The 23,824-nt window shown below is 33.1% G+C and overlaps 1 protein-coding gene across 3 annotated transcripts in view; it reads right to left on the minus strand.

Moving 5' to 3' along the window:
* Positions 1 to 4,871: 4,871 nt before the first annotated feature.
* The window catches only part of LOC140045211 (uncharacterized), a 147,617-nt gene continuing 128,664 nt past the window's right edge, over positions 4,872 to 23,824 (minus strand). Inside the window, exons 5-17 of one of the 3 annotated variants that reach the window (XM_072090026.1) lie at positions 21,995 to 22,072; positions 21,199 to 21,399; positions 16,753 to 16,938; positions 15,419 to 15,472; positions 14,908 to 15,092; positions 14,173 to 14,302; positions 13,785 to 13,940; positions 13,026 to 13,184; positions 11,845 to 12,102; positions 11,576 to 11,703; positions 11,021 to 11,237; positions 8,985 to 9,179; positions 4,872 to 8,711 (exon numbers count right to left, since the gene is read on the minus strand). In XM_072090026.1, the coding sequence (XP_071946127.1) occupies positions 8,586 to 8,711; positions 8,985 to 9,179; positions 11,021 to 11,237; positions 11,576 to 11,703; positions 11,845 to 12,102; positions 13,026 to 13,184; positions 13,785 to 13,940; positions 14,173 to 14,302; positions 14,908 to 15,092; positions 15,419 to 15,472; positions 16,753 to 16,938; positions 21,199 to 21,399; positions 21,995 to 22,072 (2,073 nt within the window). In that variant the 3' untranslated portion in view covers positions 4,872 to 8,585. Of the gene's footprint in view, positions 8,712 to 8,984; positions 9,180 to 10,990; positions 11,238 to 11,575; positions 11,704 to 11,844; positions 12,103 to 13,025; positions 13,185 to 13,784; positions 13,941 to 14,172; positions 14,303 to 14,907; positions 15,093 to 15,418; positions 15,473 to 16,752; positions 16,939 to 21,198; positions 21,400 to 21,994; positions 22,073 to 23,824 lie in introns of all 3 variants that reach the window. The other 2 variants (XM_072090025.1, XM_072090028.1) reach the window with 2 other exon arrangements.

A 23,824-nucleotide genomic window follows, 5' to 3' on the forward strand; every position in this document is an offset into this window, starting at 1 on the left:
AATGTGTAGGCCTACTGATGAAATCCAGAAAAAGTTTTGTTTTGGAAAGTTAGTGTTTCCGTCACTTGTGCTTGCTGTTGCATAACAATTTCATGTTGCTACATTTCTCTTTGTTGCCATAACACGAACAACCACTGAATGGGGAAAAGACACCGAAGATTTCTGTCCTCCAGACCTAAGTCCAGCTTGGTGGTTCTCAACGATTTTCAAATAAAAAAAAAAAAAAGAAACCGACCATATACAGTAATCATCTAGAAGAGATTGGATGAATAGGAACAGTTTTGTTACTAATGACATGTTACGCTCTAGTATCCTCTTTTTCATATATTGCCCTTTTTTCAAACTTAAAATGAACTCTGTATTGCATGTCCTTGACTATGTGAACAATGCAAATTTTATGAATGGAAATGTTGTGCAAAAATCAACAAAAAGGTTTAGCCTCATTTCTAAGAAACAATATCATACTCAAGCTCAGAACATGATGGGGCATTTCGTCTTTACGAGAACACTGAAAATATTACAATTACCATACATGTGCTTATGGTGACTGAACCAACCAGACTGTTCAAGGATTGCTAAAGAAGTTTGAATAAGCCATTATTTTCCAAATACTCGATATGAGAAAGGACACATCATTCAATACTTTGAAAATGTACATAAAAGAAATGAAAGTAATAAAAGTAAATCTGTTAATGAGGTTAAAACAGCTCATCAATACATTATGTTACACAAGCCAAGAGTTGTTACCAATTCCAATATAACAACAATTTAACATTTACTAATCAACCAAAAATCAAGTAAAAGGGCAACAATGAAAAAGATGATACTAAGGCGTATGTCATAAGTATCAGATTAATACTACCAAACTAATATACTCATGGTTTGTGAAAGAATATTTCATTATTCCAATGTCACAACTAAAATGGGAAGAGTACTTCAATGATAACAACATTGATTGGAAAACTTCTTGGTTACGGAAAGTATGTAAAATGAAAGATAAGAAACTAGCACAATTCAATTATAAGATGTTACATAGAATACTGCCTACCAACAAACGGCTGTATCAGTGGAAAAATAAGGAAACACAAATGTGTGACAAATGTGGAGAAATTGAAAATGAAAATCATTTGTTTTTTAGTTGTAGATTTATTCAGAAATATTGGAGGAAAATGCTTAGTATCTTTGTAAGTTTAAATCACAATAATATATCATTTAAACAATTAATACTAGGAACGGAAGATAAGCTAATAGATTATATTTACACTTTTGCAGCATTTACTATTTATAGAATAAAAATGTTATCTGCACTAAATAAGCCAGTGGGTAAATCTTTATGGAATTCATTTAAAAGCAATATGTTATATAACATTGAATGTGAAACATATAACAATAAAGAAACAAGTAAGAAAAATGGGTAGCTTTAAGAAATAAGATTATGATAATATAATTTCTAATTTGATACGATTAACTGAAAAAGAATTACAGTGATACGGGTTACTGGTGGTACTGAGCTATTATTGTTTTTTTTATCATGTATATAAATGTATTGTATAATCCGGGTTGTAAAATGAAAACAAACAAATGAAAATGTGTGAACTATTTTAAAACGGGATAGATGATAATGATGATCCTGTCAAGTGTATAACAAAATATAAGAAAATTAATGAAAAAAGGAGTAATACAGAATTCATATATGTAAAAATGTTACTTATGAACTGTAACAACATTTACAAGTTAAATAATACGATTTTATGTAATATGAGATAATATGAATGTGAATAAAAGTGGTGTTTGCGCCACAAAAGAGAAAAAAAAAGTAACAAAACTGTAATACCCAAATCGTGTCCAGATGATGGCCAAATTTAAAAAAATTAAAATTCGAGAATTCTGCCAAGTTTGGCGGACCAAGGATTACTTTAGGTCTGGTGGAAAAAAATATATATTTCAGTTGTGGTTCGTGATATGGCAACAGTAGTCTAGTTTTTATATTGTGCATCCCGAAAATGTCCATCCTTTTAATTAGTAGGTTATACCCCAGTTTGAAGGCCCTTTAAAGAAAGATACTCAGCGAAGCAATGCAATATAGGACAATTACCCTGAATGTAACAACCAAACAAACACAAGTGATGGAAACACTAACTTTCCAAAACAAAACTTGAATAGATTTCATCAGTAAACATTATTGCTAAATGTGTAGAAGACTTCATTTAAGTACTCGATTAGATGAGAATGAGATTGGGTATTTTTTGTATATACAATTTTCTCTCATTTGCGTTACTCTAGACTCACTACAAATAGGACTATATTCAACTTCATTCAGTATACTTCGTTCAATTGCACATGCAAGTAGCCATCTTCGACAAGTGCTCAAAAGTGGATTGCAAAATAATATAAATATACAGTTAACTTGAACAAATTTATAATTTTATGTATGTAACAGGTCAACTGTACTTCCTGACATTTTTTGGAAAAATCTTCTATTAAACATAATAGTAACATATATATTCTGAACAATCTGACACCAAAATGAACTTTCCACGCCAACCCAATAATGAGATATAGCAATTTGCCTGAAAAAACAGGTCAAAGGTCAAATATGGTATTTCTGGTCATTATTTGAGAAAAAACTTTATTATAGTAAATAGAAATGTTTATGTTCTGAACATTTTGACACCAACATTAACTCTCTATGACAAGTAGTTTTATGGATATCAAAATATATTAACCGTAACAAGGTTGGTAATTACACCGTAACGGTCAAAGGCAAAACTGAGTACTTCCGGTCATTTTAGGATAAAATGTTTCATTAAACTAAATAGTAACACATATATTCTGAACAATTTGACACTTAAATAAACTGTCTGTGACAACTATTTACTGAGATATGGCAATTCCTTAAAATATGGGTCAAAGGTTAAAACTGGTACTTCCGGTCATTTTTTTCAAAAATACTTCATTAGAGTAAATAGGAATGTTTATGTTCTGAACATTTTGAGCTAAAAATCAACTCTCTATGACCAGTAGTTTCAGAGATATAGACTGTTTAAGCGAAAGTGTCCGCCATTTAAAATTATGCAAATTAGGTGACCCAAGGGGTCATTTTGCTTGGCGCCCATCAAAAATTTAATTTGTATAGGGTGGGCAACCTGTATACCAAATTTGATGCTTTTGGAAAAAAGTGAACCAAAATATCCCTAACAGACTCCACTATAATAAACAAGCGCAGAGTCGAATAATGGCTTCTGCGCATGTCAATTCTTCTATAGTAATGGTGCCACTTCCAATTCTCTCCCAGTCATCTCAGGCGTGCCTCAAGGTTCCATTCTTGCCCCCCTGCTGTTCAATATATTTGTTAATGAAATACCAAATCTCTTTCAAAATTCCAACTGTCTTATGTTCGCTGACGACCTCAAGATTTACAAAATTATTACCACTACTGAGGACTCCGTTGCACTTCAGGCAGATCTGGAAAGACTCGGTACGTGGGTTTCAGACTGCAAAATGTCCCTGAAGTCCGAGAAATGCAAAGTCCTGTCTTGCTCTCTTAAGAAAAAACCTATTATTTTCGCTTACTCAGTTCAAGAAGAAGTCATTGAAAGTGTAAACTCTTACCGGGACCTCGGTATTTTCATCGACCGTAAACTGACATTAATTATTTCACACGTTGATCATGTTGTCAGAAAGGCCAATAGGCTGCTTGGGCTGATGTGGCGCAATTGCAAACATTTTTCTCCATACACCAAACGTGCGCTTTATCTTTCCCTCGTCCAACAACCATCTTTTAATTTCTGTTCAATTATTTACAATTCACTCTCTGCTTCTCAAGCCTCCAGAATTGATCGGACCCATAACAAGTTCTTGCGCTTTGTCGGCCCAGCAGCCAACCTACCTGCCTCCTATTGTTTCAGGACTTGCACTTCCTGTATAAATGTCTTACTTCTAAGTTTGATTGTGATCTTGTTTATTTTAATGTTCCTGTTCGTAATCTTCGTAGTAAACCCTTTCTTCATGTTAAATATTCTCGTGTCAATGTTTGTAAAAATGGTATTTTCTGTAGACTCTCGTCATTGTACAATTCATGTCTTTTAAAAAATAATTCTTTAGATATTTTTAACTGTAATTTTTCTCAATTTAAATGTATTATTAATGAAATTATTTAAATTTTCTTTTTCATTTGTATATATTTATATTGGCTCATATTTTATAGTTTAGTTTTTATTTTCAACCTGTTATTGGTGTTTTACACTGTTGGTTTGATATAAAGAACATTACACAGCTTGCTGTGCAATTAACACCATTGTTGTGCACTTGAATGGGTTTCCTATGACATAATAGGTGTTAATATGTCAATTGAGTGAGTCTTTCATGGCATTTGTAGTTGAGTTAGTCTTTGGTGACAATAGTAACACACACTTGTAATTGAGTGGTAATTTGATTTTTAAATTTCATATTTCTAGTTAAAATTTTGAATATCTGAATATACCACAAGGTGTATCATTCCCTAAATAGCCCAAAAAGCTAAAAAAGTGATTTTTGAAAAATGTGTCAGTTGAGTTGAGTGATTTTCGACCCTTTTATTTTTCGACAAAACTGGTCACTATGGCTCTATAAGATGATACAAAGCAATATAAGAGCCATATTATCACATAATAATTGAATTTTAAAAAGGTGATATTTTGGGCATTTTTCGAAAAAATCTCTGTACTAAATAGAACAGGGATATTTTTTTTTAAATTGCAAAATTTCGACCCTTTTATTTTTCGACAAAATTGGTCACTATGGCTCTATAAGACAAAAATCCCTGTACAAAGATAGAATAGATTGAATGTCCTGTATCATTTGAAGAGCACTCGTTCCTGATTTGGTCCGAAAGGTTAAAGGTTAAGCATGAATGAGAGACACAATATATTGGTTATCGATTCCAAGTGCTTTATTTGATATTGATTAAGATGATGTTAGTGATCACAGCTAAATGTGAGCAATAGCCAAATGGAAATACAAAACAAACCTATAATTATAAAATACAGTACGAATGATATTGCTAGAAATGTCATTAAAACATAGAGATGAATGTCCATCCTATGAGTTTTCAAATTTTACGATGACCAGGACCGTTTTTTGATCGTTAGTTTTACGATAAGAACACCTGTATTATGTAAATGAGATGATCATGATATTACTTGTGTAAGCTATAGCCAATTAACCGTTGTTTTTGATCATTAGAGAACCACCTTTGGTATAATGCAAATGAGATGATCGTGCAATAGGTAAAACTATCCGATTACCTGTTAGCTTTTTCGATCACTTGGAGAACTTATGCAAATTAGGCGATCGTGATATACATGTGTGCAAGCTAGCCAATTAACCATTGTTTTTGATCACCAGAGAACCACCTTGATCTTATGCAAATGAGGTGATCGTGATATACATGTGGGCAAGCTAGCCAATTAACAGTTGTTTTCGATCACTAGAGAACCACCTTGGTCTTATGCAAATGAGGTGATTGTGTGATATGTAAACAAGCAAATTAACCGTTTTAATGAGGTGATCGAATAATTGTATGATGTCTCGGATCATTACGCAATATACACGAAGCCTTTAAAATGCAAGCACAATTTACTGAGGTGATTGTCACTGATATACGTTGTTGCAAGAGTCTTCAACCATTTGGAAATGTCATTGCATGACTACAATCATTAATGTAACCCATTCTCACCCCCATCCTGGTCATAGTAAAATTGAAATTTCTCATATTGTTTGATCATTTTAACAGTGTGCAAACATAAGCTCTCGCATACAGTTTTACAGTCATTTTAAGTACATTGTGTGGGCACTTGATTTAATAATCTGCATGTAGTAGGCTAGCCATATTGTGCTTATATTGACACAAAGTTTTGAATTTTGAATAGCCATAACAATTTATCACAAATTTGGACAAGCCAAGCATGGAGTTCAAAACGCTACAATTGTACGACATATACAATAGATCAATATTGAACAGTGAATCTAACATTTTTTTTGTTTCCTTTTTAAATTTGTAATGTGGGTTGCATAAGATGATTATTATGATTATCGAATATAACACAAAAATAATTGTAGATTAAAAAAAAAAGAATTACACTATCAATTAATCCTATTAAACAAAAAATGAGAGTTCATTTTAGAAAATAATAATTCTGGATTAACAAAACATAAATTACCCTTCCTTTTCTATAACAAAAGATATTGATACTTTTACTTAAAGATAGTTTAAGCATGTTCTTAATGTCCACTTTAAAAAACCCAGTAGAATTCATTTAGGATACCTCTATTTAGGAGGGTCACTCCTATTAAAGAAATACTCGTAAAATGAATGAGGAGAAATATATGATTTAACAGTCACTGTGGTCAACCCCTATCAAGGGGACACCTCTATTAAAGGGACACTTTGTTGAGCCCCAAGTATTCACTTCAAATGTATAAACAAAAATATTCTAAAATAAAACCTGAATATTGATTATGCATCTTACACTGATATTTAATAATATACATTATTTTATTTTACAATTTCATATTTACTACGTACATATATAATTATATCTTAATATACAAAGGAAGAGCGTCGTTGGTACACTACACATATGTTACAAAATTTAAAGTGAGATCGTAGGCCTACAGTAAACAAGCTCGATTCATTATTTGTACAGTAGAACACCTATTAAGGTACCCAAGAAATGTACCCCTTAATAGGGGTTGGCTGTAACGTTAAAATATATATGTCTTGTTTGTTTCATGAGAAAGTGTCCCTTGAATATTGAATAGAGTGTTGGCCATAACGTTAAAAGATCCTCTTTCGTTTCACCGGAAGGTGGCCCCTTAACAAAAGTCCCCTGAATTGGTCATAGCATTTAAAAAATACTATTGTCCTATGTTCATTTCATGGGGAAGTGTTCTCTTAAATAGGAGCGTGTTCCCTTAATAGGGGCGTGTTCATTTCATGGGGAAGTGTTCTCTTAATAGGGAAGTGTTCTCTTAATAGGGGCGTATTCCCTTAATAGGGGCGTGTTCATTTCATGGGGAAGTGTTCCCTTAATAGGGGCGTCCCAAAGGAGGTGTTGTACTGTATTTTAAATTAAGGAAGGGGATACAATAACGAATTGTGTTGGAAAACATAAAATATTCCAGAAATTAAATACACACTACATTTTAACGGTACTGTAGAATTAACATATTACAAATGAAAATATTTTTTGAGAAATAATATGAGACTTAAATAATTATTAAAAAATTATTCTTGAAATTGTTTAGTAATTCTGTAAAAATTTCTCCATCAATTTATATCTTTTTAAAATGTTTTATGATAACCTAATTATCTAGGTCTATCTAATTAATTAATTCAATTTAAGCATAGCTTTGTGTCTGACACCCATCTGTGTTAACAGTAGTATTCAATTATACCCCCACCCCTGGGTACTGGCATCTTTTTATCTTTAAACAATTATTTTATCAAAGCCTTATTGTATTTTTAACTTTACAAATTTAAAACCAACTTCTAATTTTATTAATATAAAAATGTTCTAATTTTCAATAAATAATACCAATAATGCTTATTAATATTTCATAAAAATATTACTTATAATTTATTTGTTTTCTAGACAATTAATTCATTTTATAGTTTCTTTCTGTTAATATATTATTTTGTTATTATTTTTTTGGGACTAAAATGAGAAAAATCAACAATTTTATACAAATATTTGATAAATAGGTATTGATGACAGTAAAACTATTAACAGATTAATTTTCAATTTACAATGTAATTGAAAAATAAAATTTAAAATAGTAAATAAAATAAAGTATTTACCATCTGGCATGGTTATATGTTATTTACAAGAGAAAAAAGAAAGAGAATCCATCATACCCATATTAAGATTGTCTACCAACCCCTATATTATTCTCATATAAAAATTAATTTGTATACATTGATTGCACCTTATGTTTCACTCCCTCTATTGTTACGAAAAAAAGAGAAAAAGCTAAAACGTATTTCATTAGTTCATTACCCATTACATTGAGGGCAGTACAACATGTTTGTGAGATATCGAATTATTATTAATTGAACAGCTGCAATACAGTTTGTGGTTATACACTGTTATAAAGTATCATGCGATCTTACATAGAAACATTGATCGACCATTCATCACAATTATCCATAGAATCTCTAATAACCCAGTGTTCCAATCAACGGTTGCCATTAAATATAGTGTTCCAATCAACGGTTGCCATTAAATGGTGTTCCAATCAACAGTCGCCATTGAATAGTGTTCCAATCAATGGTTGCCATTAAATATAGTGTTCCAATCAACGGCTACTATTGAGTATATCCTTACAAAATATCTCATCTCTCTCAGTTCTTGTATAAAAATATTCCATGTCAATGCTTAGATGATGATCACAACATTATCTCTTGCGGTTCTTGTTATCAAGTAAACCACATACTGCATTATCTAATAAATATTTCTTTCTGTAAACATGTTCACAGTCTCCACAGGTAGCGACAATAAATCTAATATTCAACTGTTTTATTCAATGATTTGGTCAGTTTTCAATTAAACGTCTGAAATGGATCCTCGATTTACTTCTTTTAATCGTAAGATCTCTTTTTTCGTTTGCGCAAGTTCTTCTGTTGTCTGTTGGTCTTTTTCTCGTAATGTCTGCATTTCTTGTTGACAACGCTGTAAAAGAAATCCATAAACAAACTTGTTGAAATATATTCATAATGATAGTAAAATGCTTATCTAAAAGGTATATAAAATCCATATTAGGCAAACTCGCATCATAGAAATTACGTTTGCGGGCTAATCAATGTTATTTACTATTCACCTTAAACCATACTTTCAAACAGGCTTGTGACCAGATGTACTGTACATTAAATAATAAATTATTACCTAGCCCCAGAAACAAATATTTTATTTGATGTATATATTTTTGATAACCAAAATACTCACAATATTTTGTTGTAATAATTCAATTTTTTCTTCTTTCATTTTCTCCATCTCTGCTTTCATTTCTAAAAGTTGTTTGTTCATTTGTGATTCTTGTTGTACGGCTATCGAGCATTTACCCCCTTCTTGACAAAATGTACACACAACTGCTGTTGGACTTGTCTTGTTACTAGATGCACAACCGGAGGACATGCTTCCCTATGGATCAATAGTAATATATGGATAAAAAATCAATCAATTGGAATCAATAATTAATGGATATAATATTCAATCAAAATAAATAATCAATTAATTGGAATTAATAATCATGGATTAATAGTCAATAAGAATTGATAATCAATTATTCATGAATCAATAAATCAATGTGAATTGATAAGTAATCATGAATCAATTGAATCAATAATCAATCAATAATCATGGATTGATAATCAATAAACAATTTGAATTAATAAATCATTTATCAATCAGAATTGATAATCAATTAATCATGAATCAATTTGAATCAATAATCAATCAATAATCATGGATTGATAATCATCAATTTGAATTATTAATAATCAAACAATAATCATGGATAAATAATTAATCAATTGGAATAAAATATTAGAATTCTAAGATACAATGTTTCACCCTCTCTATCGTATATCATTTACATATACTAAATATTTACTAAAACCAGCAAAACAAACAAAAGGTTTTTTATTTGTCTACGTAATTAGTAAACAAAAACAAAACTGCATGTTAAATGTGCTGTAATAGTAATCTATTTTTTATTTCTATTCTAGCAAAGTTAAATTTCATGCACCAAATATAAAGGTGTAGAGAAACTCCAAACTGCCAAGTGATATAATAGAAATGAATTAATGCTTAGATAATACACTGTCTGCTTGCTGATAATAGTACAATATTATAAGTATGAAACAACACATCATGTGTACACATATATTAAAGTTATTAAAAATTATTTTAGCAAAGTGCAATAAAACCTTTGCAATCAAACATTTCAAATGAACTATCATAAACATGAAATCAAATCAAATGTAACGTTTTTCGTTTAAATCTTTCATTACGTGACAGACAGTGTGTCGTTAACTTATCAAAAGATGTCAATAAAAGTGATAAATGTAAGAGATTATTGATAACCCTTCAGCCAGAAAAGTGCAGAGGCTGTAATATTTTATTCAATTATTCATATCGATAGTGATTCATAGGGTAATCCAGTGTGTAAAGAAGACCTCCCATGGGGTACCGGGAGCAGCCAATATCGTACTTTCGATTTGGGATGATAGTAGATGGTAATTTATACAAATAACTATTCCACACAACCTCAGCACATAACTGTTTTTGTTTATTATCGGAATTAGACAATCAACTAGCATAGGTGTTTAGCACCTGTTTGGTCTTTCCGTGCCATGTATATGGCAGAAATTGAATAAATAAATAAATAAATAAATTTAACGTTCATCCATCATCTACTGTCCGAAAACAAAAGTAAACTATTGTTCATTAAAAAATGTACTAAATTATGAGAACTGTTTTTTTTTTTACATTTTTTGAAATAAAGTGATCAATAAATCAATCATATACTACGGATGAGTGCTTCGTCTCCCTTATCTTAACCTGGCTTTGTCACAAAGCCTTCTTTGTATTTTAAGACTTTAGGGCGGGGAAAAGGTGGGAGGGAGGATGGAATATGGGGTGTCAAGGATCACGATGGTTGCCACGGATCATTTTACATTAAAAAACTATACCAATTTAGGCTTATACAGTAACTGAATTAACATAGTGTTCATTGCTATCATTCAGTAATAAATATCAATTTCATATTCCCTTATATGGTTTGGTTATAATTCCATTAAATAATACTCCTCCCTCTGCACAACCCCCAATTTTGAATTTATTCTTTTAGTGTATTGGCACTAGCAGCATATTAATGAAAGATAGCAAAGACAGCAAGAGTGATTATTATTTTGCATGCGGTTATGAGAAAATATATAAAATAGAATTACATTGCAAGTAGGGCAAAGGTCACTACTAACCACTCCAGTGTCGGAATCCTCTAAGTAGTGGTGCTGGTCTTCCTCGCTGTTAAAGCTATCGTACGAGTTACTTGGCGTTAAGTTACGATGGAAGTATCGGTTATGCGATACGTCTGGCGTGCTCGGTAGCGAGTGATACGATCCAGAATTTTTGGCTGACAGCTGACTGTCGTTACTACTGTCGGATGTGTGTGATGATCGACTTAGTACACTATCCCTGGAAATCAAAATTAATATATACATATAATAATATATCTACCGTACTACAATATTAAAAAATATTTCTATAAAATACAGTATTTGATGTTTTTTTAATCTCTGTAAAAATGTTTTGCATTGTCTTTTAGTTAAAAAAAAATTTTTGTTTTGACAGCCAATATAGTTCCAGTTCTACCTTAGCCTCATCATTATGAGACTTAGAAAACATAGATTTCCCATCATGTAATTGGTGAGTCCGGTAGTTGGATGGTGTTGAAATAATAATGTAAATATGATTATAATTGGAATAAAATATAAAAATTCCAAATACAATTTCGAATTAGACCCTCTACTTACCTTGAAGCTAGTTTCTTTTTCTTACTATCCTTCCTTTTCATCTTTTCACTTCCTGGACATCCATCATCCATGTTATTCAAAAGTCCTCCTGAGTTATTTCGTTGCATTTTATTAAACCTAGATTTTGTCTGCACAAAAGAAATAGAGAACAAATCTTTACTTCAACAATTAGAAATAGTGTACAAATTACTATACGTAATAATTTGAAAAAATAATATAATTTTTAAATAGTATTAAATTTTAAATAATATTTTTTAAGGCATACGTACAGCAGGGCTAGTTTTTTCCGTTGGTTCTTGATTTACTCCGAGCGTTACACCGTTGGATTTTATCGTTCCGTTTTCGGTTGACTTTGATTTTTTAAACGCGTTCTTGAACGAATCTAGTATACTTGAGCTGTTGTTGTTATCCGTTCCTCTTTGTAGTCCAGTCAACATATTTGGATCAACGATTGTGCTTAGTAGATGCCGATTCTTTTCCGTAAGTTGACAATATAAGTTATCGAATAAGGCTTTCTTTGTTCGTTCCTGTAGGTAAAAAAAACCCACAAAATTAAACATACAAATTGAGTATAAATATTATACTGCTTAGTTAATATGCTTATTATCATTATTTATACTCATATACTATTTATGTTTACACAAAATATTAGTTGTTGTTTATTATTGCAATCTTTAATCTATACTATATATAATGTATATATAGTATATACTATATATATACTGGAATTATAATTTATGTATACATATTTTTTTTTCATTTACAAATATCGGTAGTTATTTCATTTATAATTATCATGAAACTATTGAAATATAATTTAAATAATTTTTATAAAGAAGATGTTAGTTATGTTATTATACTGTAATTTTTTATCCTAAATTATATAATTATATATTCTAGGTTATTTTTATTTTTTTAGTAATGTGTTTTGTTGTGGGTCCCTACGAGACAAGTTTTTAACTTCTAGAAGGGATCCATGATAATAATGACTACCAATTACTGCTTTATCTATGTTCACTTTAATATCTTTTTTCTATTTTGTATATATTCATTCATTATTATCTAAATAAATATTATCTGAATCTGAGTAGTTCAGTTTCGTGTGTTTTATTCATTACTCCAAGATTGACACCATAGGTGGCAGCATTTATAATAAATTGATACAATTAGTAGTGAATATAAATTTGATTATTGTTTGAAGGTTTGCATAGCGAAATCAAATGTTGATATAAAGTTTGCGGTACACCACGCATATTAGTTCTGAAAAGAACTGTTGAGTTTCGATCAATATGCTTTGATCATCCTTAAATCAAATCAAAGCATATTGATCAAAACGTCGAGAAACTCAACAGTTCTTTTCAGAACTATACGTGGTGTATCGCAAACTTTATATCAATAAATTTTATTATTATTTTTTTCAAATTATTTGTCACAGTTTCCATTCACATACCTGAATCATAGCAAACTTCTGAGCTTTATAACATGCATTCTCAGCATTAAGGAGTTTGGTAAGTAAAAATTCTCGGAATTCAGTTCCCTTCTTGAAAATAGCAGGCGACGGTAGCGCCGGCCCGAATAAAGGTACATCTTCACGTGCTGTTACACTAACCTAGAATCGTAATTGATTTTAGTAGTTAGTTGTATGACATGCGCTTCAACAAAGTGGATTAGTAAGCTAAAGTGGTCATATATTCACAATTGCTTTATCACAAGTGAAGTTTGTGTCTGCATGTATTAGATTAGGCGAGCTATAAAGGCAGTAAATAATTCATTACCATCTCAATGAGGATGTTAACAAAATTAAATTTGATAGTTTATAAATGCCACGTCGACTATTTGAATCTGTACTAACCAAAGGTCTATTAAGGCAGTAATTCAATGGTGAGAGCACTATTTCTAAATGAATTCTTAATTCTGTCTACATTATCAAACTTAATGTGAAAAAAAATATGATGTGCCTAAATATGGTAATGATATGCCCGAATATGGTAGTGATATGACATCATCATGTCTATATATGGGAACATCACATTTTTTTGTCACATAAAGTTTGATAATGTAGACAGAGCTTTAAATGACACAGTATTGATTGAAGTCTAGGCTAGGTTACATTATTTTGTTTATGGTATTAACAAATGAAATCCAAATGAAAAGATGAGGGGGTCATTATAGGGCAATATCTAAGGATCTTAAACAAATGTAGGCCTACCTCATATCGAGTATTTGCTGTGTTTGGTTCTATCGGTCGAACAACGATATAAGCATGAAGGAAATTTGACGCTATCATGTCCGGTATGAATGGCGTTGCCTTGTCTTGGAAGATGATCGCTACGATATCGTTTCCAATGTGTCGCTTGCGTTGTAACTAAAATGAGGACAAAGTTCAACCATCAACATTTTGTATTCAAACTATATTTTTGGAATCAACTACAAATGATGGTTTGTCAGAAGGTGAAAATTAAAGTGAGCCCTCACTATTTATTTGTAGTTAGCTATAATTGTTGTAAATCATTGATTTATAGGAAATAATAGTTCCCACATTCACGCAAATAAAAATACCGAAATAAACAAATAAATAAAACAAACTGTATTCATACCTGTTGCCTGTCTCCTTCTGTGTATGGTAACATAGTTGATACATGGAACATCACACCCTTGTCTTTGTGTTTTGTATAAATAGAATGTGTTCCGGTTTGGCCATGACTCACATCCAGTCCTCCACGGAAGCTGTAAGTGGAGAAATCAAGGAATTTAGGAAAACATGATGAGATTAAGTCTGGACATTTTAGACTTGAATGTAGCAAAGAGATGAGTAATCTAACAAGATAGATATTTTATAAAATATCTATCTTCATGTTTGCTAACATTATGTAAAACATTTGACTTTCCTGGTGGCTTTTTATTTTTATTTGTACTTTTTTTACGCATACGTATTTTGTATTTAAAGGCAGAACAAATGTGTACGAACTGATTGCGGTAACTAATACCTTGTGTGTGATGCAATTAATAAAAGTTTTTTTTTTGCGTTTACAGTGGTTCATTTAGTTCTAGAAAAGTTGAGCACTTATCTCACATATTTTGCGCAACCAGTGCTTTAAGTTACAGCTTGGAGCGCTTATGTCAAAACAGTTGAATTACGTTCCATGTCAACAAAAGCCTGCTGTAAGCATTGCTAGTTTGCACATAATGTGAAAAGTGAATATATTTGATGCAACTTCCACTTGTTTTTACAGTACAAGAGAAACCCAATCTTTGTTTTTATTGTCAAAAATAAAAATACTAATAAAGAAATTATTTTCTAACAATCATTGAGTTCTAAATTAAAGCCTTACCCTGAAAAGTTAAGTAATTGCACTTTATCTCCTAAAATCCCCAAGAATTGTTCGAGTGCTGGACTTGACGATCGATTACTGAACAACTCTTCTTCTGTGGCTTGGCCGTGTTTTTGATAAATAACACCAAACTTGAAATTGTTGACAAGTGCGTGTTCGTCGTAAGCTGCGATAAGCTCAGAACCCTGGGAATTGAGAACAAGAGTAATGATCTTAGTTTGGTGTCGTAACAAGAATCGTTCAACCATGAAACATGTATTTGAGTTGTCAAAATGTGAAATGTCATTTGTAATTTTGTTGCAGTGTTTAAAAAATGTAATTATATATTTTCAAAATTGTGAATAAACCTTTACAACTTTTTTTGTACATTTTATTTTACAACCAATAATATCTATCTATCTCTATACTGATTACTATATCACAATCATTGTAAAAAAATGTTTGAAATTTACATTTTTTTTGCTGAAACAGTTAATAAAATGATTTTAATTTGAATAATTTAAATACATACCTTTAGAAACAATATTGGCTGCATCTTATCAACAGTAATTTCATCTTCGAGACGCTACGAAAAAAAAGTTTATATTTAAAAACGTGAATATCAAATGAGAATTTTTGTATTTTCTTGGGTGAGGGAACTTTTTTTTTACTGTATTTTTATTGTCATCATTCATGTTTATTATCCTCGGTTTATTGCTGGGTAGCATTTAAATATTCTAGCTATAAAATAGAGAAACTACTGCTATTAAATGTATTGTATCTTTTATCGCATCATCTTTGTCATTCAAACTATACATCAACTACTTATAAAACATCAATATATTTTAGTTATGGAAAACAATGAACTGTACAACCATTAGAAAAGCTTCAATAAAAATCAAATTATATAATAAACGCAAATCAATACAATATACCGGTATCACATGAAAATGTAACTAGATGAAAGACGATCGTAATCATTCCTGCAGACATGTTTAAAAAGACACTAACATTTTATTATGACTGCTTAAATTATGTTCTTGGGCGAACCAGTGGCAGATCCAGCATTTTTTAAATGCGGGAGCGCTGATATATAATATTCTGTCAATCAAAAAGTTTATCATTTCATTTTAGCCGTCAAAAGGAGGAGTGTGCACCACTAGACATACCTCCTGGACCCACACTTGCTAGAACTTTATAGAATTCAGCAAACTAGTTGATTTAAGGGGAGCCTACAACATCCAATATTACTTAACTACACAGTCTATTATCCAAGTGCTAACTGGGCCCAATGTTGCCGAATTTGTTTAAACGAGAACTGCTGTTTTCAACATGGGTTTGCCATGAATATAGAAGCATTAAAAATAAGTCCATATAGGGCCTAATATCAAAAGAGGATTTTAACTCCAACTTTCTGGTTAAGAGATCAAACTCTACCATTTGTGCTAACTTTACAGAATGTACAATTTAGCAATCAATGAGAGGCTTTAGTACAGTTATGTACAAGTAGGAAATGCTCAAACCAATTTAGCAGAAAATGTCTTGGTTGCCCCCTGGGGTTTCATATTCCATGTCATAACTACTACAGGATAAAAAGGGAAACCACTATGTTTTGGTCACATGGTTTATAACTGTACTGTGTACCACCAGGAAAATGTAGAGCTAGTCTTTTTAAACATTCCTGACCTTTCTCAACCATTCGGTCACTGACTGACTGCTGACAAGCTTACCGGATTTTTATTACATTAAACAGCCAGTCACATACGCTTTAACAACATGTACAGTATACAATTACATTACTTTACATTAATACTTCCTCAATAACAACATTTTCACCTTTGACCCAAAGAAAATAATCATTTATACCTTGGCAAGTTTGGCTGGTAAAAACTGTGAATCTCCTAGGCATGAATTGGGTAGTAACTCATGTATTGTTCGACTATGACTCCTTAACATTAACCTCAGATGGTCCTGGGATGCGATTACTTCTTGCTTAACAGAAAGTATTAATGGGCCTAGGTTTTCATCTGTTGCTGTGTAATTTAGATGTTCCTGTAAAAAAATAAATGTAAAGATTGAAAAAAAATTGTTGTAATAAAAGAAAAAATATGGTGTCAGATGTTTAATTACAGTAGTTTCGTTTAGCCTTCTGTGGGAAGTATTTTAATATCTTGGAATAATAATATCATAACAAATCAAACATCTATATTTTGCGAAAATTTTAAAAACATCAAAGGTGAATTGAATAATGAAATTTGCTAAATAAATGAAGTTTAAATCAATTGTAAATGAATTAAAGGTGGGTGAAAGTTTTGACAAAAGGTGGGAGTTTGTTCCAAAATGTTGAGAATGCACCAACGTAAAAGCCAAATCACACAAATGAGTTCCTGATTGTACTAAGGCATTCTAACAACAGGATGCTGAGCTCCAGCGATCAAAGGGTTTATCTGTGGCTGTTGTTAGATTGCCTTGATTGTGCCATAAACTAGTACTTTTGTATTCAATAAGGCTGAGACTATTACCTCTGTTACCTTACCTATATTACACACGCTTATGTTTTTCCACTTTTAGGATCAGCAATTTTATTTAATTCTTTGTTTGTAAAAAAAAAACTACCGGCACAAAATATTTTATTATGACCACTTTTAAGGATGTGAATGCATTATAAATATTAATTTTAAAAAGTTGCCGCAAAAACCTCATTTCCTCTCCTAAATCGTTACTTACTGGTACTAATCATTTTAACGTTCTAGGTTTATGATCTAGTTGAATTATATAAAATTCTTATTTTTATTTGACGGTTATATTTTTAAAAATGAACCTAACCTTTATTATTCTATATACCATAACTAGGATAAATCCAGTGTTTATTACAAATATTAATATGTAACCATTGACATAAAGGTCAATCCCCTTCCTTCCACTTCCCACACCTCCCTCATCCCCTCTCACACCCTAACCCTTCCACTTTCCACACCTCCCTCATCCCCTCTCACACCCTAACCCTTCCACTTCCCACACCTCCCTCATCCCCTCTCACACCCTAACCCTTCCACTTTCCACACCTCCCTCATCCCCTCTCACACCCTAACCCTTCCACTTCCCACACCTCCCTCATCCCCTCTCACACCCTAACCCTTCCACTTTCCACACCTCCCTCATCCCCTCTCACACCCTAACCCTTCCACTTTCCACACCTCCCTCATCCCCTCTCACACCCTAACCCTTCCACTTCCCACACCTCCCTCATCCCCTCTCACACCCTAACCCTTCCACTTTCCACACCTCCCTCATCCCCTCTCACACCCTAACCCTTCCACTTCCCACACCTCCCTCATCCCCTCTCACACCCTAACCCTTCCACTTTCCACACCTCCCTCATCCCCTCTCACACCCTAACCCTTCCACTTTCCACACCTCCCTCATCCCCTCTCACACCCTAACCCTTCCACTTTCCACACCTCCCTCATCCCCTCTCACACCCTAACCCTTCCACTTCCCACACCTCCCTCATCCCCTCTCACACCCTAACCCTTCCACTTTCCACACCTCCCTCATCCCCTCTCACACCCTAACCCTTCCACTTTCCACACCTCCCTCATCCCCTCTCACACCCTAACCCTTCCACTTTCCACACCTCCCTCATCCCCTCTCACACCCTAACCCTTGTATAATTATGCAAAATGCTTATTATGGTATATTTACACCTTTTGGACCTCAGGAATACTGTACCACCTAATAGTAATACAGTATAGAACCGCTATTGAGGGGACATCTTCAGACCTCAGGAATACCTCCTAATACAGTATAGAACCGCTATTGAGGGGACATCTTCAGACCTCAGGAACACTGTACCACCTAATAGTAATACAGTATAGAACCGCTATTGAGGGGACATCTTCAGACCTCAGGAATACCTCCTAATACAGTATAGAACCGCTATTGAGGGGACATCTTCATACCTCAGGAATACCTCCTAATACAGTATAGAACCGCTATTGAGGGGACATCTTCAGACCTCAGGAATACCTCCTAATACAGTATAGAACCGCTATTGAGGGGACATCTTCAGACCTCAGGAATACCTCCTAATACAGTATAGAACCGCTATTGAGGGGACATCTTCATACCTCAGGAATACCTCCTAATACAGTATAGAACCGCTATTGAGGGGACATCTTCAGACCTCAGGAATACCTCCTAATACAGTATAGAACCGCTATTGAGGGGACATCTTCAGACCTCAGGAATACCTCCTAATACAGTATAGAACCGCTATTGAGGGGACATCTTCAGACCTCAGGAATACCTCCTAATACAGTATAGAACCGCTATTGAGGGGACATCTTCAGACCTCAGGAATACCTCCTAATACAGTATAAAACCGCTATTGAGGGGACATCTTCAGACCTCAGGAATACCTCCTAATACAGTATAAAACCGCTATTGAGGGGACATCTTCAGACCTCAGGAATACCTCCTAATACAGTATAGAACTGCTATTGAGGGGACATCTTCAGACCTCAGGAATACCTCCTAATACAGTATAGAACCGCTATTGAGGGGACATCTTCAGACCTCAGGAATACCTCCTAATACAGTATAGAACCGCTATTGAGGGGACATCTTCAGACCTCAGGAATACCTCCTAATACAGTATAGAACCGCTATTGAGGGGACATCTTCAGACCTCAGGAATACCTCCTAATACAGTATAGAACCGCTATTGAGGGGACACCTTCAGACCTCAGGAATACCTCCTAATACAGTATAAAACCGCTATTGAGGGGACATCTTCAGACCTCAGGAATACCTCCTAATACAGTATAGAACCGCTATTGAGGGGACATCTTCAGACCTCAGGAATACCTCCTAATACAGTATAGAACCGCTATTGAGGGGACATCTTCAGACCTCAGGAATACCTCCTAATACAGTATAGAACCGCTATTGAGGGGACATCTTCAGACCTCAGGAATACCTCCTAATACAGTATAGAACCGCTATTGAGGGGACATCTTCAGACCTCAGGAATACCTCCTAATACAGTATAAAACCGCTATTGAGGGGACATCTTCAGACCTCAGGAATACCTCCTAATACAGTATAGAACCGCTATTGAGGGGACATCTTCAGACCTCAGAAATACCTCCTAATACAGTATAGAACCGCTATTGAGGGGACATCTTCAGACCTCAGGAATACCTCCTAATACAGTATAGAACCGCTATTGAGGGGACATCTTTAGACCTCAAGAATACCTCCTAATACAGTATAGAACCGCTATTGAGGGGACATCTTTAGACCTCAGGAATACCTCCTAATACAGTATAAAACCGCTATTGAGGGGACATCTTCAGACCTCAGGAATACCTCCTAATACAGTATAGAACCGCTATTGAGGGGACATCTTCAGACCTCAGGAATACCTCCTAATACAGTATAGAACCGCTATTGAGGGGACATCTTCAGACCTCAGGAATACCTCCTAATACAGTATAGAACCGCTATTGAGGGGACATCTTCAGACCTCAGGAATACCTCCTAATACAGTATAGAACCGCTATTGAGGGGACATCTTCAGACCTCAGGAATACCTCCTAATACAGTATAGAACCGCTATTGAGGGGACATCTTCAGACCTCAGGAATACCTCCTAATACAGTATAGAACCGCTATTGAGGGGACATCTTCAGACCTCAGGAATACTGTACCACCTAATAGTAATACAGTATAGAACCGCTATTGAGGGGACATCTTCAGGACCAAACAAAGTGTCACCTTATAGGGTGTCCCTATAATAGGTGTTTGCATGCTTTAAGTGTTAAAACATACAATGCCACGTTCGTTCTATGGGAAATTGTCTCTTTAATAGGGGTTGTCTCTCCTAGTCTTTCCTCAACCATAGAGATATAATATCTCTATGCCTCAACACAATACATTAAGTTTTAGTTTAAGTTACGTGTGCTCTTTTATATTTTTGTTGTAACAAGTATTGTGAATGATGTACCGTATAACTCTATATAATTGTATAATTGTTATGTATGTAGTGTATGAAATGACACATTTCCAATTGTATATACTGTGTATGTAGGACAATAAAAGTTTTTTGAATTTGAATTTTGAATTTGAAAGAAGGGTTATACTGTACTAATTTTGTGTTTAAGCTGGGCATACCTGTTTGACTGTACAGTAGTTATAAATAGAATTATTAGTCCAACAATAAAACACATCTACGTGACAGCCATCCGTCACGTCCACCATTTATAAAAATGTAAAATTTAATAACGTATTATGTCATTCTTGACTAACCTTGCCAAGAAAACATCTTCTGTACATTTTAGCCGTGTCGTCAAATTCAAGTTTATTCTCCGACGTTAAGTGTTCTGTTTTTTGTTTAATCTCCTGACTCTTTGGGGAATCGTCATGGATACCGTCAATCCAGTATCCACCATCTTGCGGTTGGATAATTGATGGCGGTTCGCTCTCTTTTTCCGTTGATGTTTTCAAAACCTGCCGAGACATACAAAAGCAATTAAATGTTGAATGTAATTTATGGTTGTATTTTGCGTAGTGTACTACTCCCTCTACTTGGACGACTGAGATGATGATACTGACAATATATAATATGAACATGATTTTGATAATAATGAATATGATTATTATATCAAAATGATAATGATGTTCATAATAATGATTTTGGTGATAATAGTGATTATGGTGATAATAGTGATTATGGTGATAATAGTGATTATGGTGATAATAGTGATTATGGTGATAATAGTGATTATGGTGATAATAGTGATTATGGTGATAATAGTGATTATGGTGATAATAGTGATTATGGTGATAATAGTGATTATGGTGATAATAGTGATTATGGTGATAATAGTGATTATGGTGATAATAGTGATTATGGTGATAATAGTGATTATGGTGATAATAGTGATTATGGTGATAATAGTGATTTTGGTGATAATACCTTTGATGAAATAGTACAGTAACGTTGATTATGATGGTAATGCTAATGTTAATAATTACGATAATGATAATGACAATAAGAAAATAATAAATACAATGTGTGTGATTATAACTTAATAAAACCTACCTCTTGTATTTTCTCTGTATTTGACCTTCGTGTTTGTGACCTTGTTCTCTTTGGAGAGTTTGGTCCTGGACTTGGAATCTACAAAACAAACACAAAATTTCAAAATTAATTTTTGTTCTTTATAAACTGATTATTACCGTATATACTAATTCCAATTCAGTTTAATATTGCATAGTACAACCATAATATATTATTTTCTACATCAACCTCCTCAAGGGTAGAATTTTTTTCTTTCATTGAAGAAACGCGCTTTAGTCATAAAAATACCATTGCGATAACACATTGTGAAAGAGTACGCAGTGAACAATATAATAATTTTTTAATTTTGATAGACAATTATCCATTCTTCTGGTATAAAGAGAGACATGGGGTGGATTTAATGAGAGCCGTATTATTTAGCTTAATCCTACGACAAAGACATATGCAAATATTTTAAATTTCTAACCATTTTAAAATAAACCTTACAGTACCTATAATCATAGCATTACATTCTTAAAATAGATAAACAAAGACTTTGATAGATTTGATCTGCTTCAATTACTCCACAACAAATTTTTTAACAAGAACTTAATTTTCCACTGAGTAATTACTTAAATATTGCAAACAATAACAATTATGTGAGTTCCAAATTGAAGGATTGTTAATATTCAAAGCCAGAGAAGAGACATTTTACGAAGAAATTGTTTTTTGTACGGTACATTACAGTAGGAATTTAAAACATATTTGTTGTAGACAATAAGAACCTAAGTATATTACAGTTTTACGAAATATGGACAGCCATCAGGGCCAAAATAGTAAAAATATTACAGTATATGACCAGGTATAACAAATCATCTGACCATAGTCCCAGGGGCCTAGTTAAACAATTTAGGGAAAATTAGGGGGTGGGGTTATACTTGAAAGAAGTTGCTAGGATATTAATGTCATATCTCTACAATTAATAACATGGTTTATCTTTATCTTGACACATTACGCTAACTAAGATGACAGAATAACCTAATCTTCACACCATCACCGTCTTAACAAACATAAATCACAAAAATGAATGCAGAATGTATCAAAAACAATGACGACACATTACATCTATAGTGTAAACATACTGGCTAAAGTAGCCAGATTTAATGGGGGAAAACATTGCTTCTTTACTGGCTGAAAGAAAAAAAAATTAACTTCTCCAAAACACAAACTGGACAAAAAAAAAGAAGCCAGATAAGAAATCCCCCTCCTCCACAAAATAAATAAATGAACATTCTCCGAACCAAAACAAAACCAAAAACACTATAGTTGCAAAAAGGCCAGTTAATATATAAAAACGAAAACATTTCTTTTCTAAAACACAAGGAATGGCTACAAAAGAAAGAGTCAGATTCAATGGAAAAAAAACCCATTGCTTCTGTAAACAGTCATCAATAAGAATCACAAACTGGCCACAACAAGAATAATAAATAGACAGGTAGTATCAAAGCCAATTGGCAAAACATGTGTACAATACATCACCAATTTTGATGAGGTAATTAAGATCTTTCCGCCCTAATGAAAGCAGACAATCGAAAGCTTAGACCCATGCTGCTTTGGTCTTACAAAGTACCGCCAGCTATAGCTAGTGGAGCCAACGTGAGGCAAAAAACAGCCATGATTATATTTGATGGTATCGGAGTCGCACTATCAAATACAAATTAGCTTTGGGAGACAGAATTCTTGTTTAATTTCTCAACGAATTAAAATTTCTCTTGAAGCTATCAAAGTTTTTAGGAGCCTTATAACGAAGCGTGCATCATTGATATTAAAACATCATGTTTATTGTACGATGACAATTAGCAGTAAAAATTA

The sequence above is a fragment of the Antedon mediterranea genome, chromosome 3, assembly GCF_964355755.1.
Source record: "Antedon mediterranea chromosome 3, ecAntMedi1.1, whole genome shotgun sequence".
Lineage (NCBI taxonomy): Eukaryota > Metazoa > Echinodermata > Crinoidea > Comatulida > Antedonidae > Antedon > Antedon mediterranea.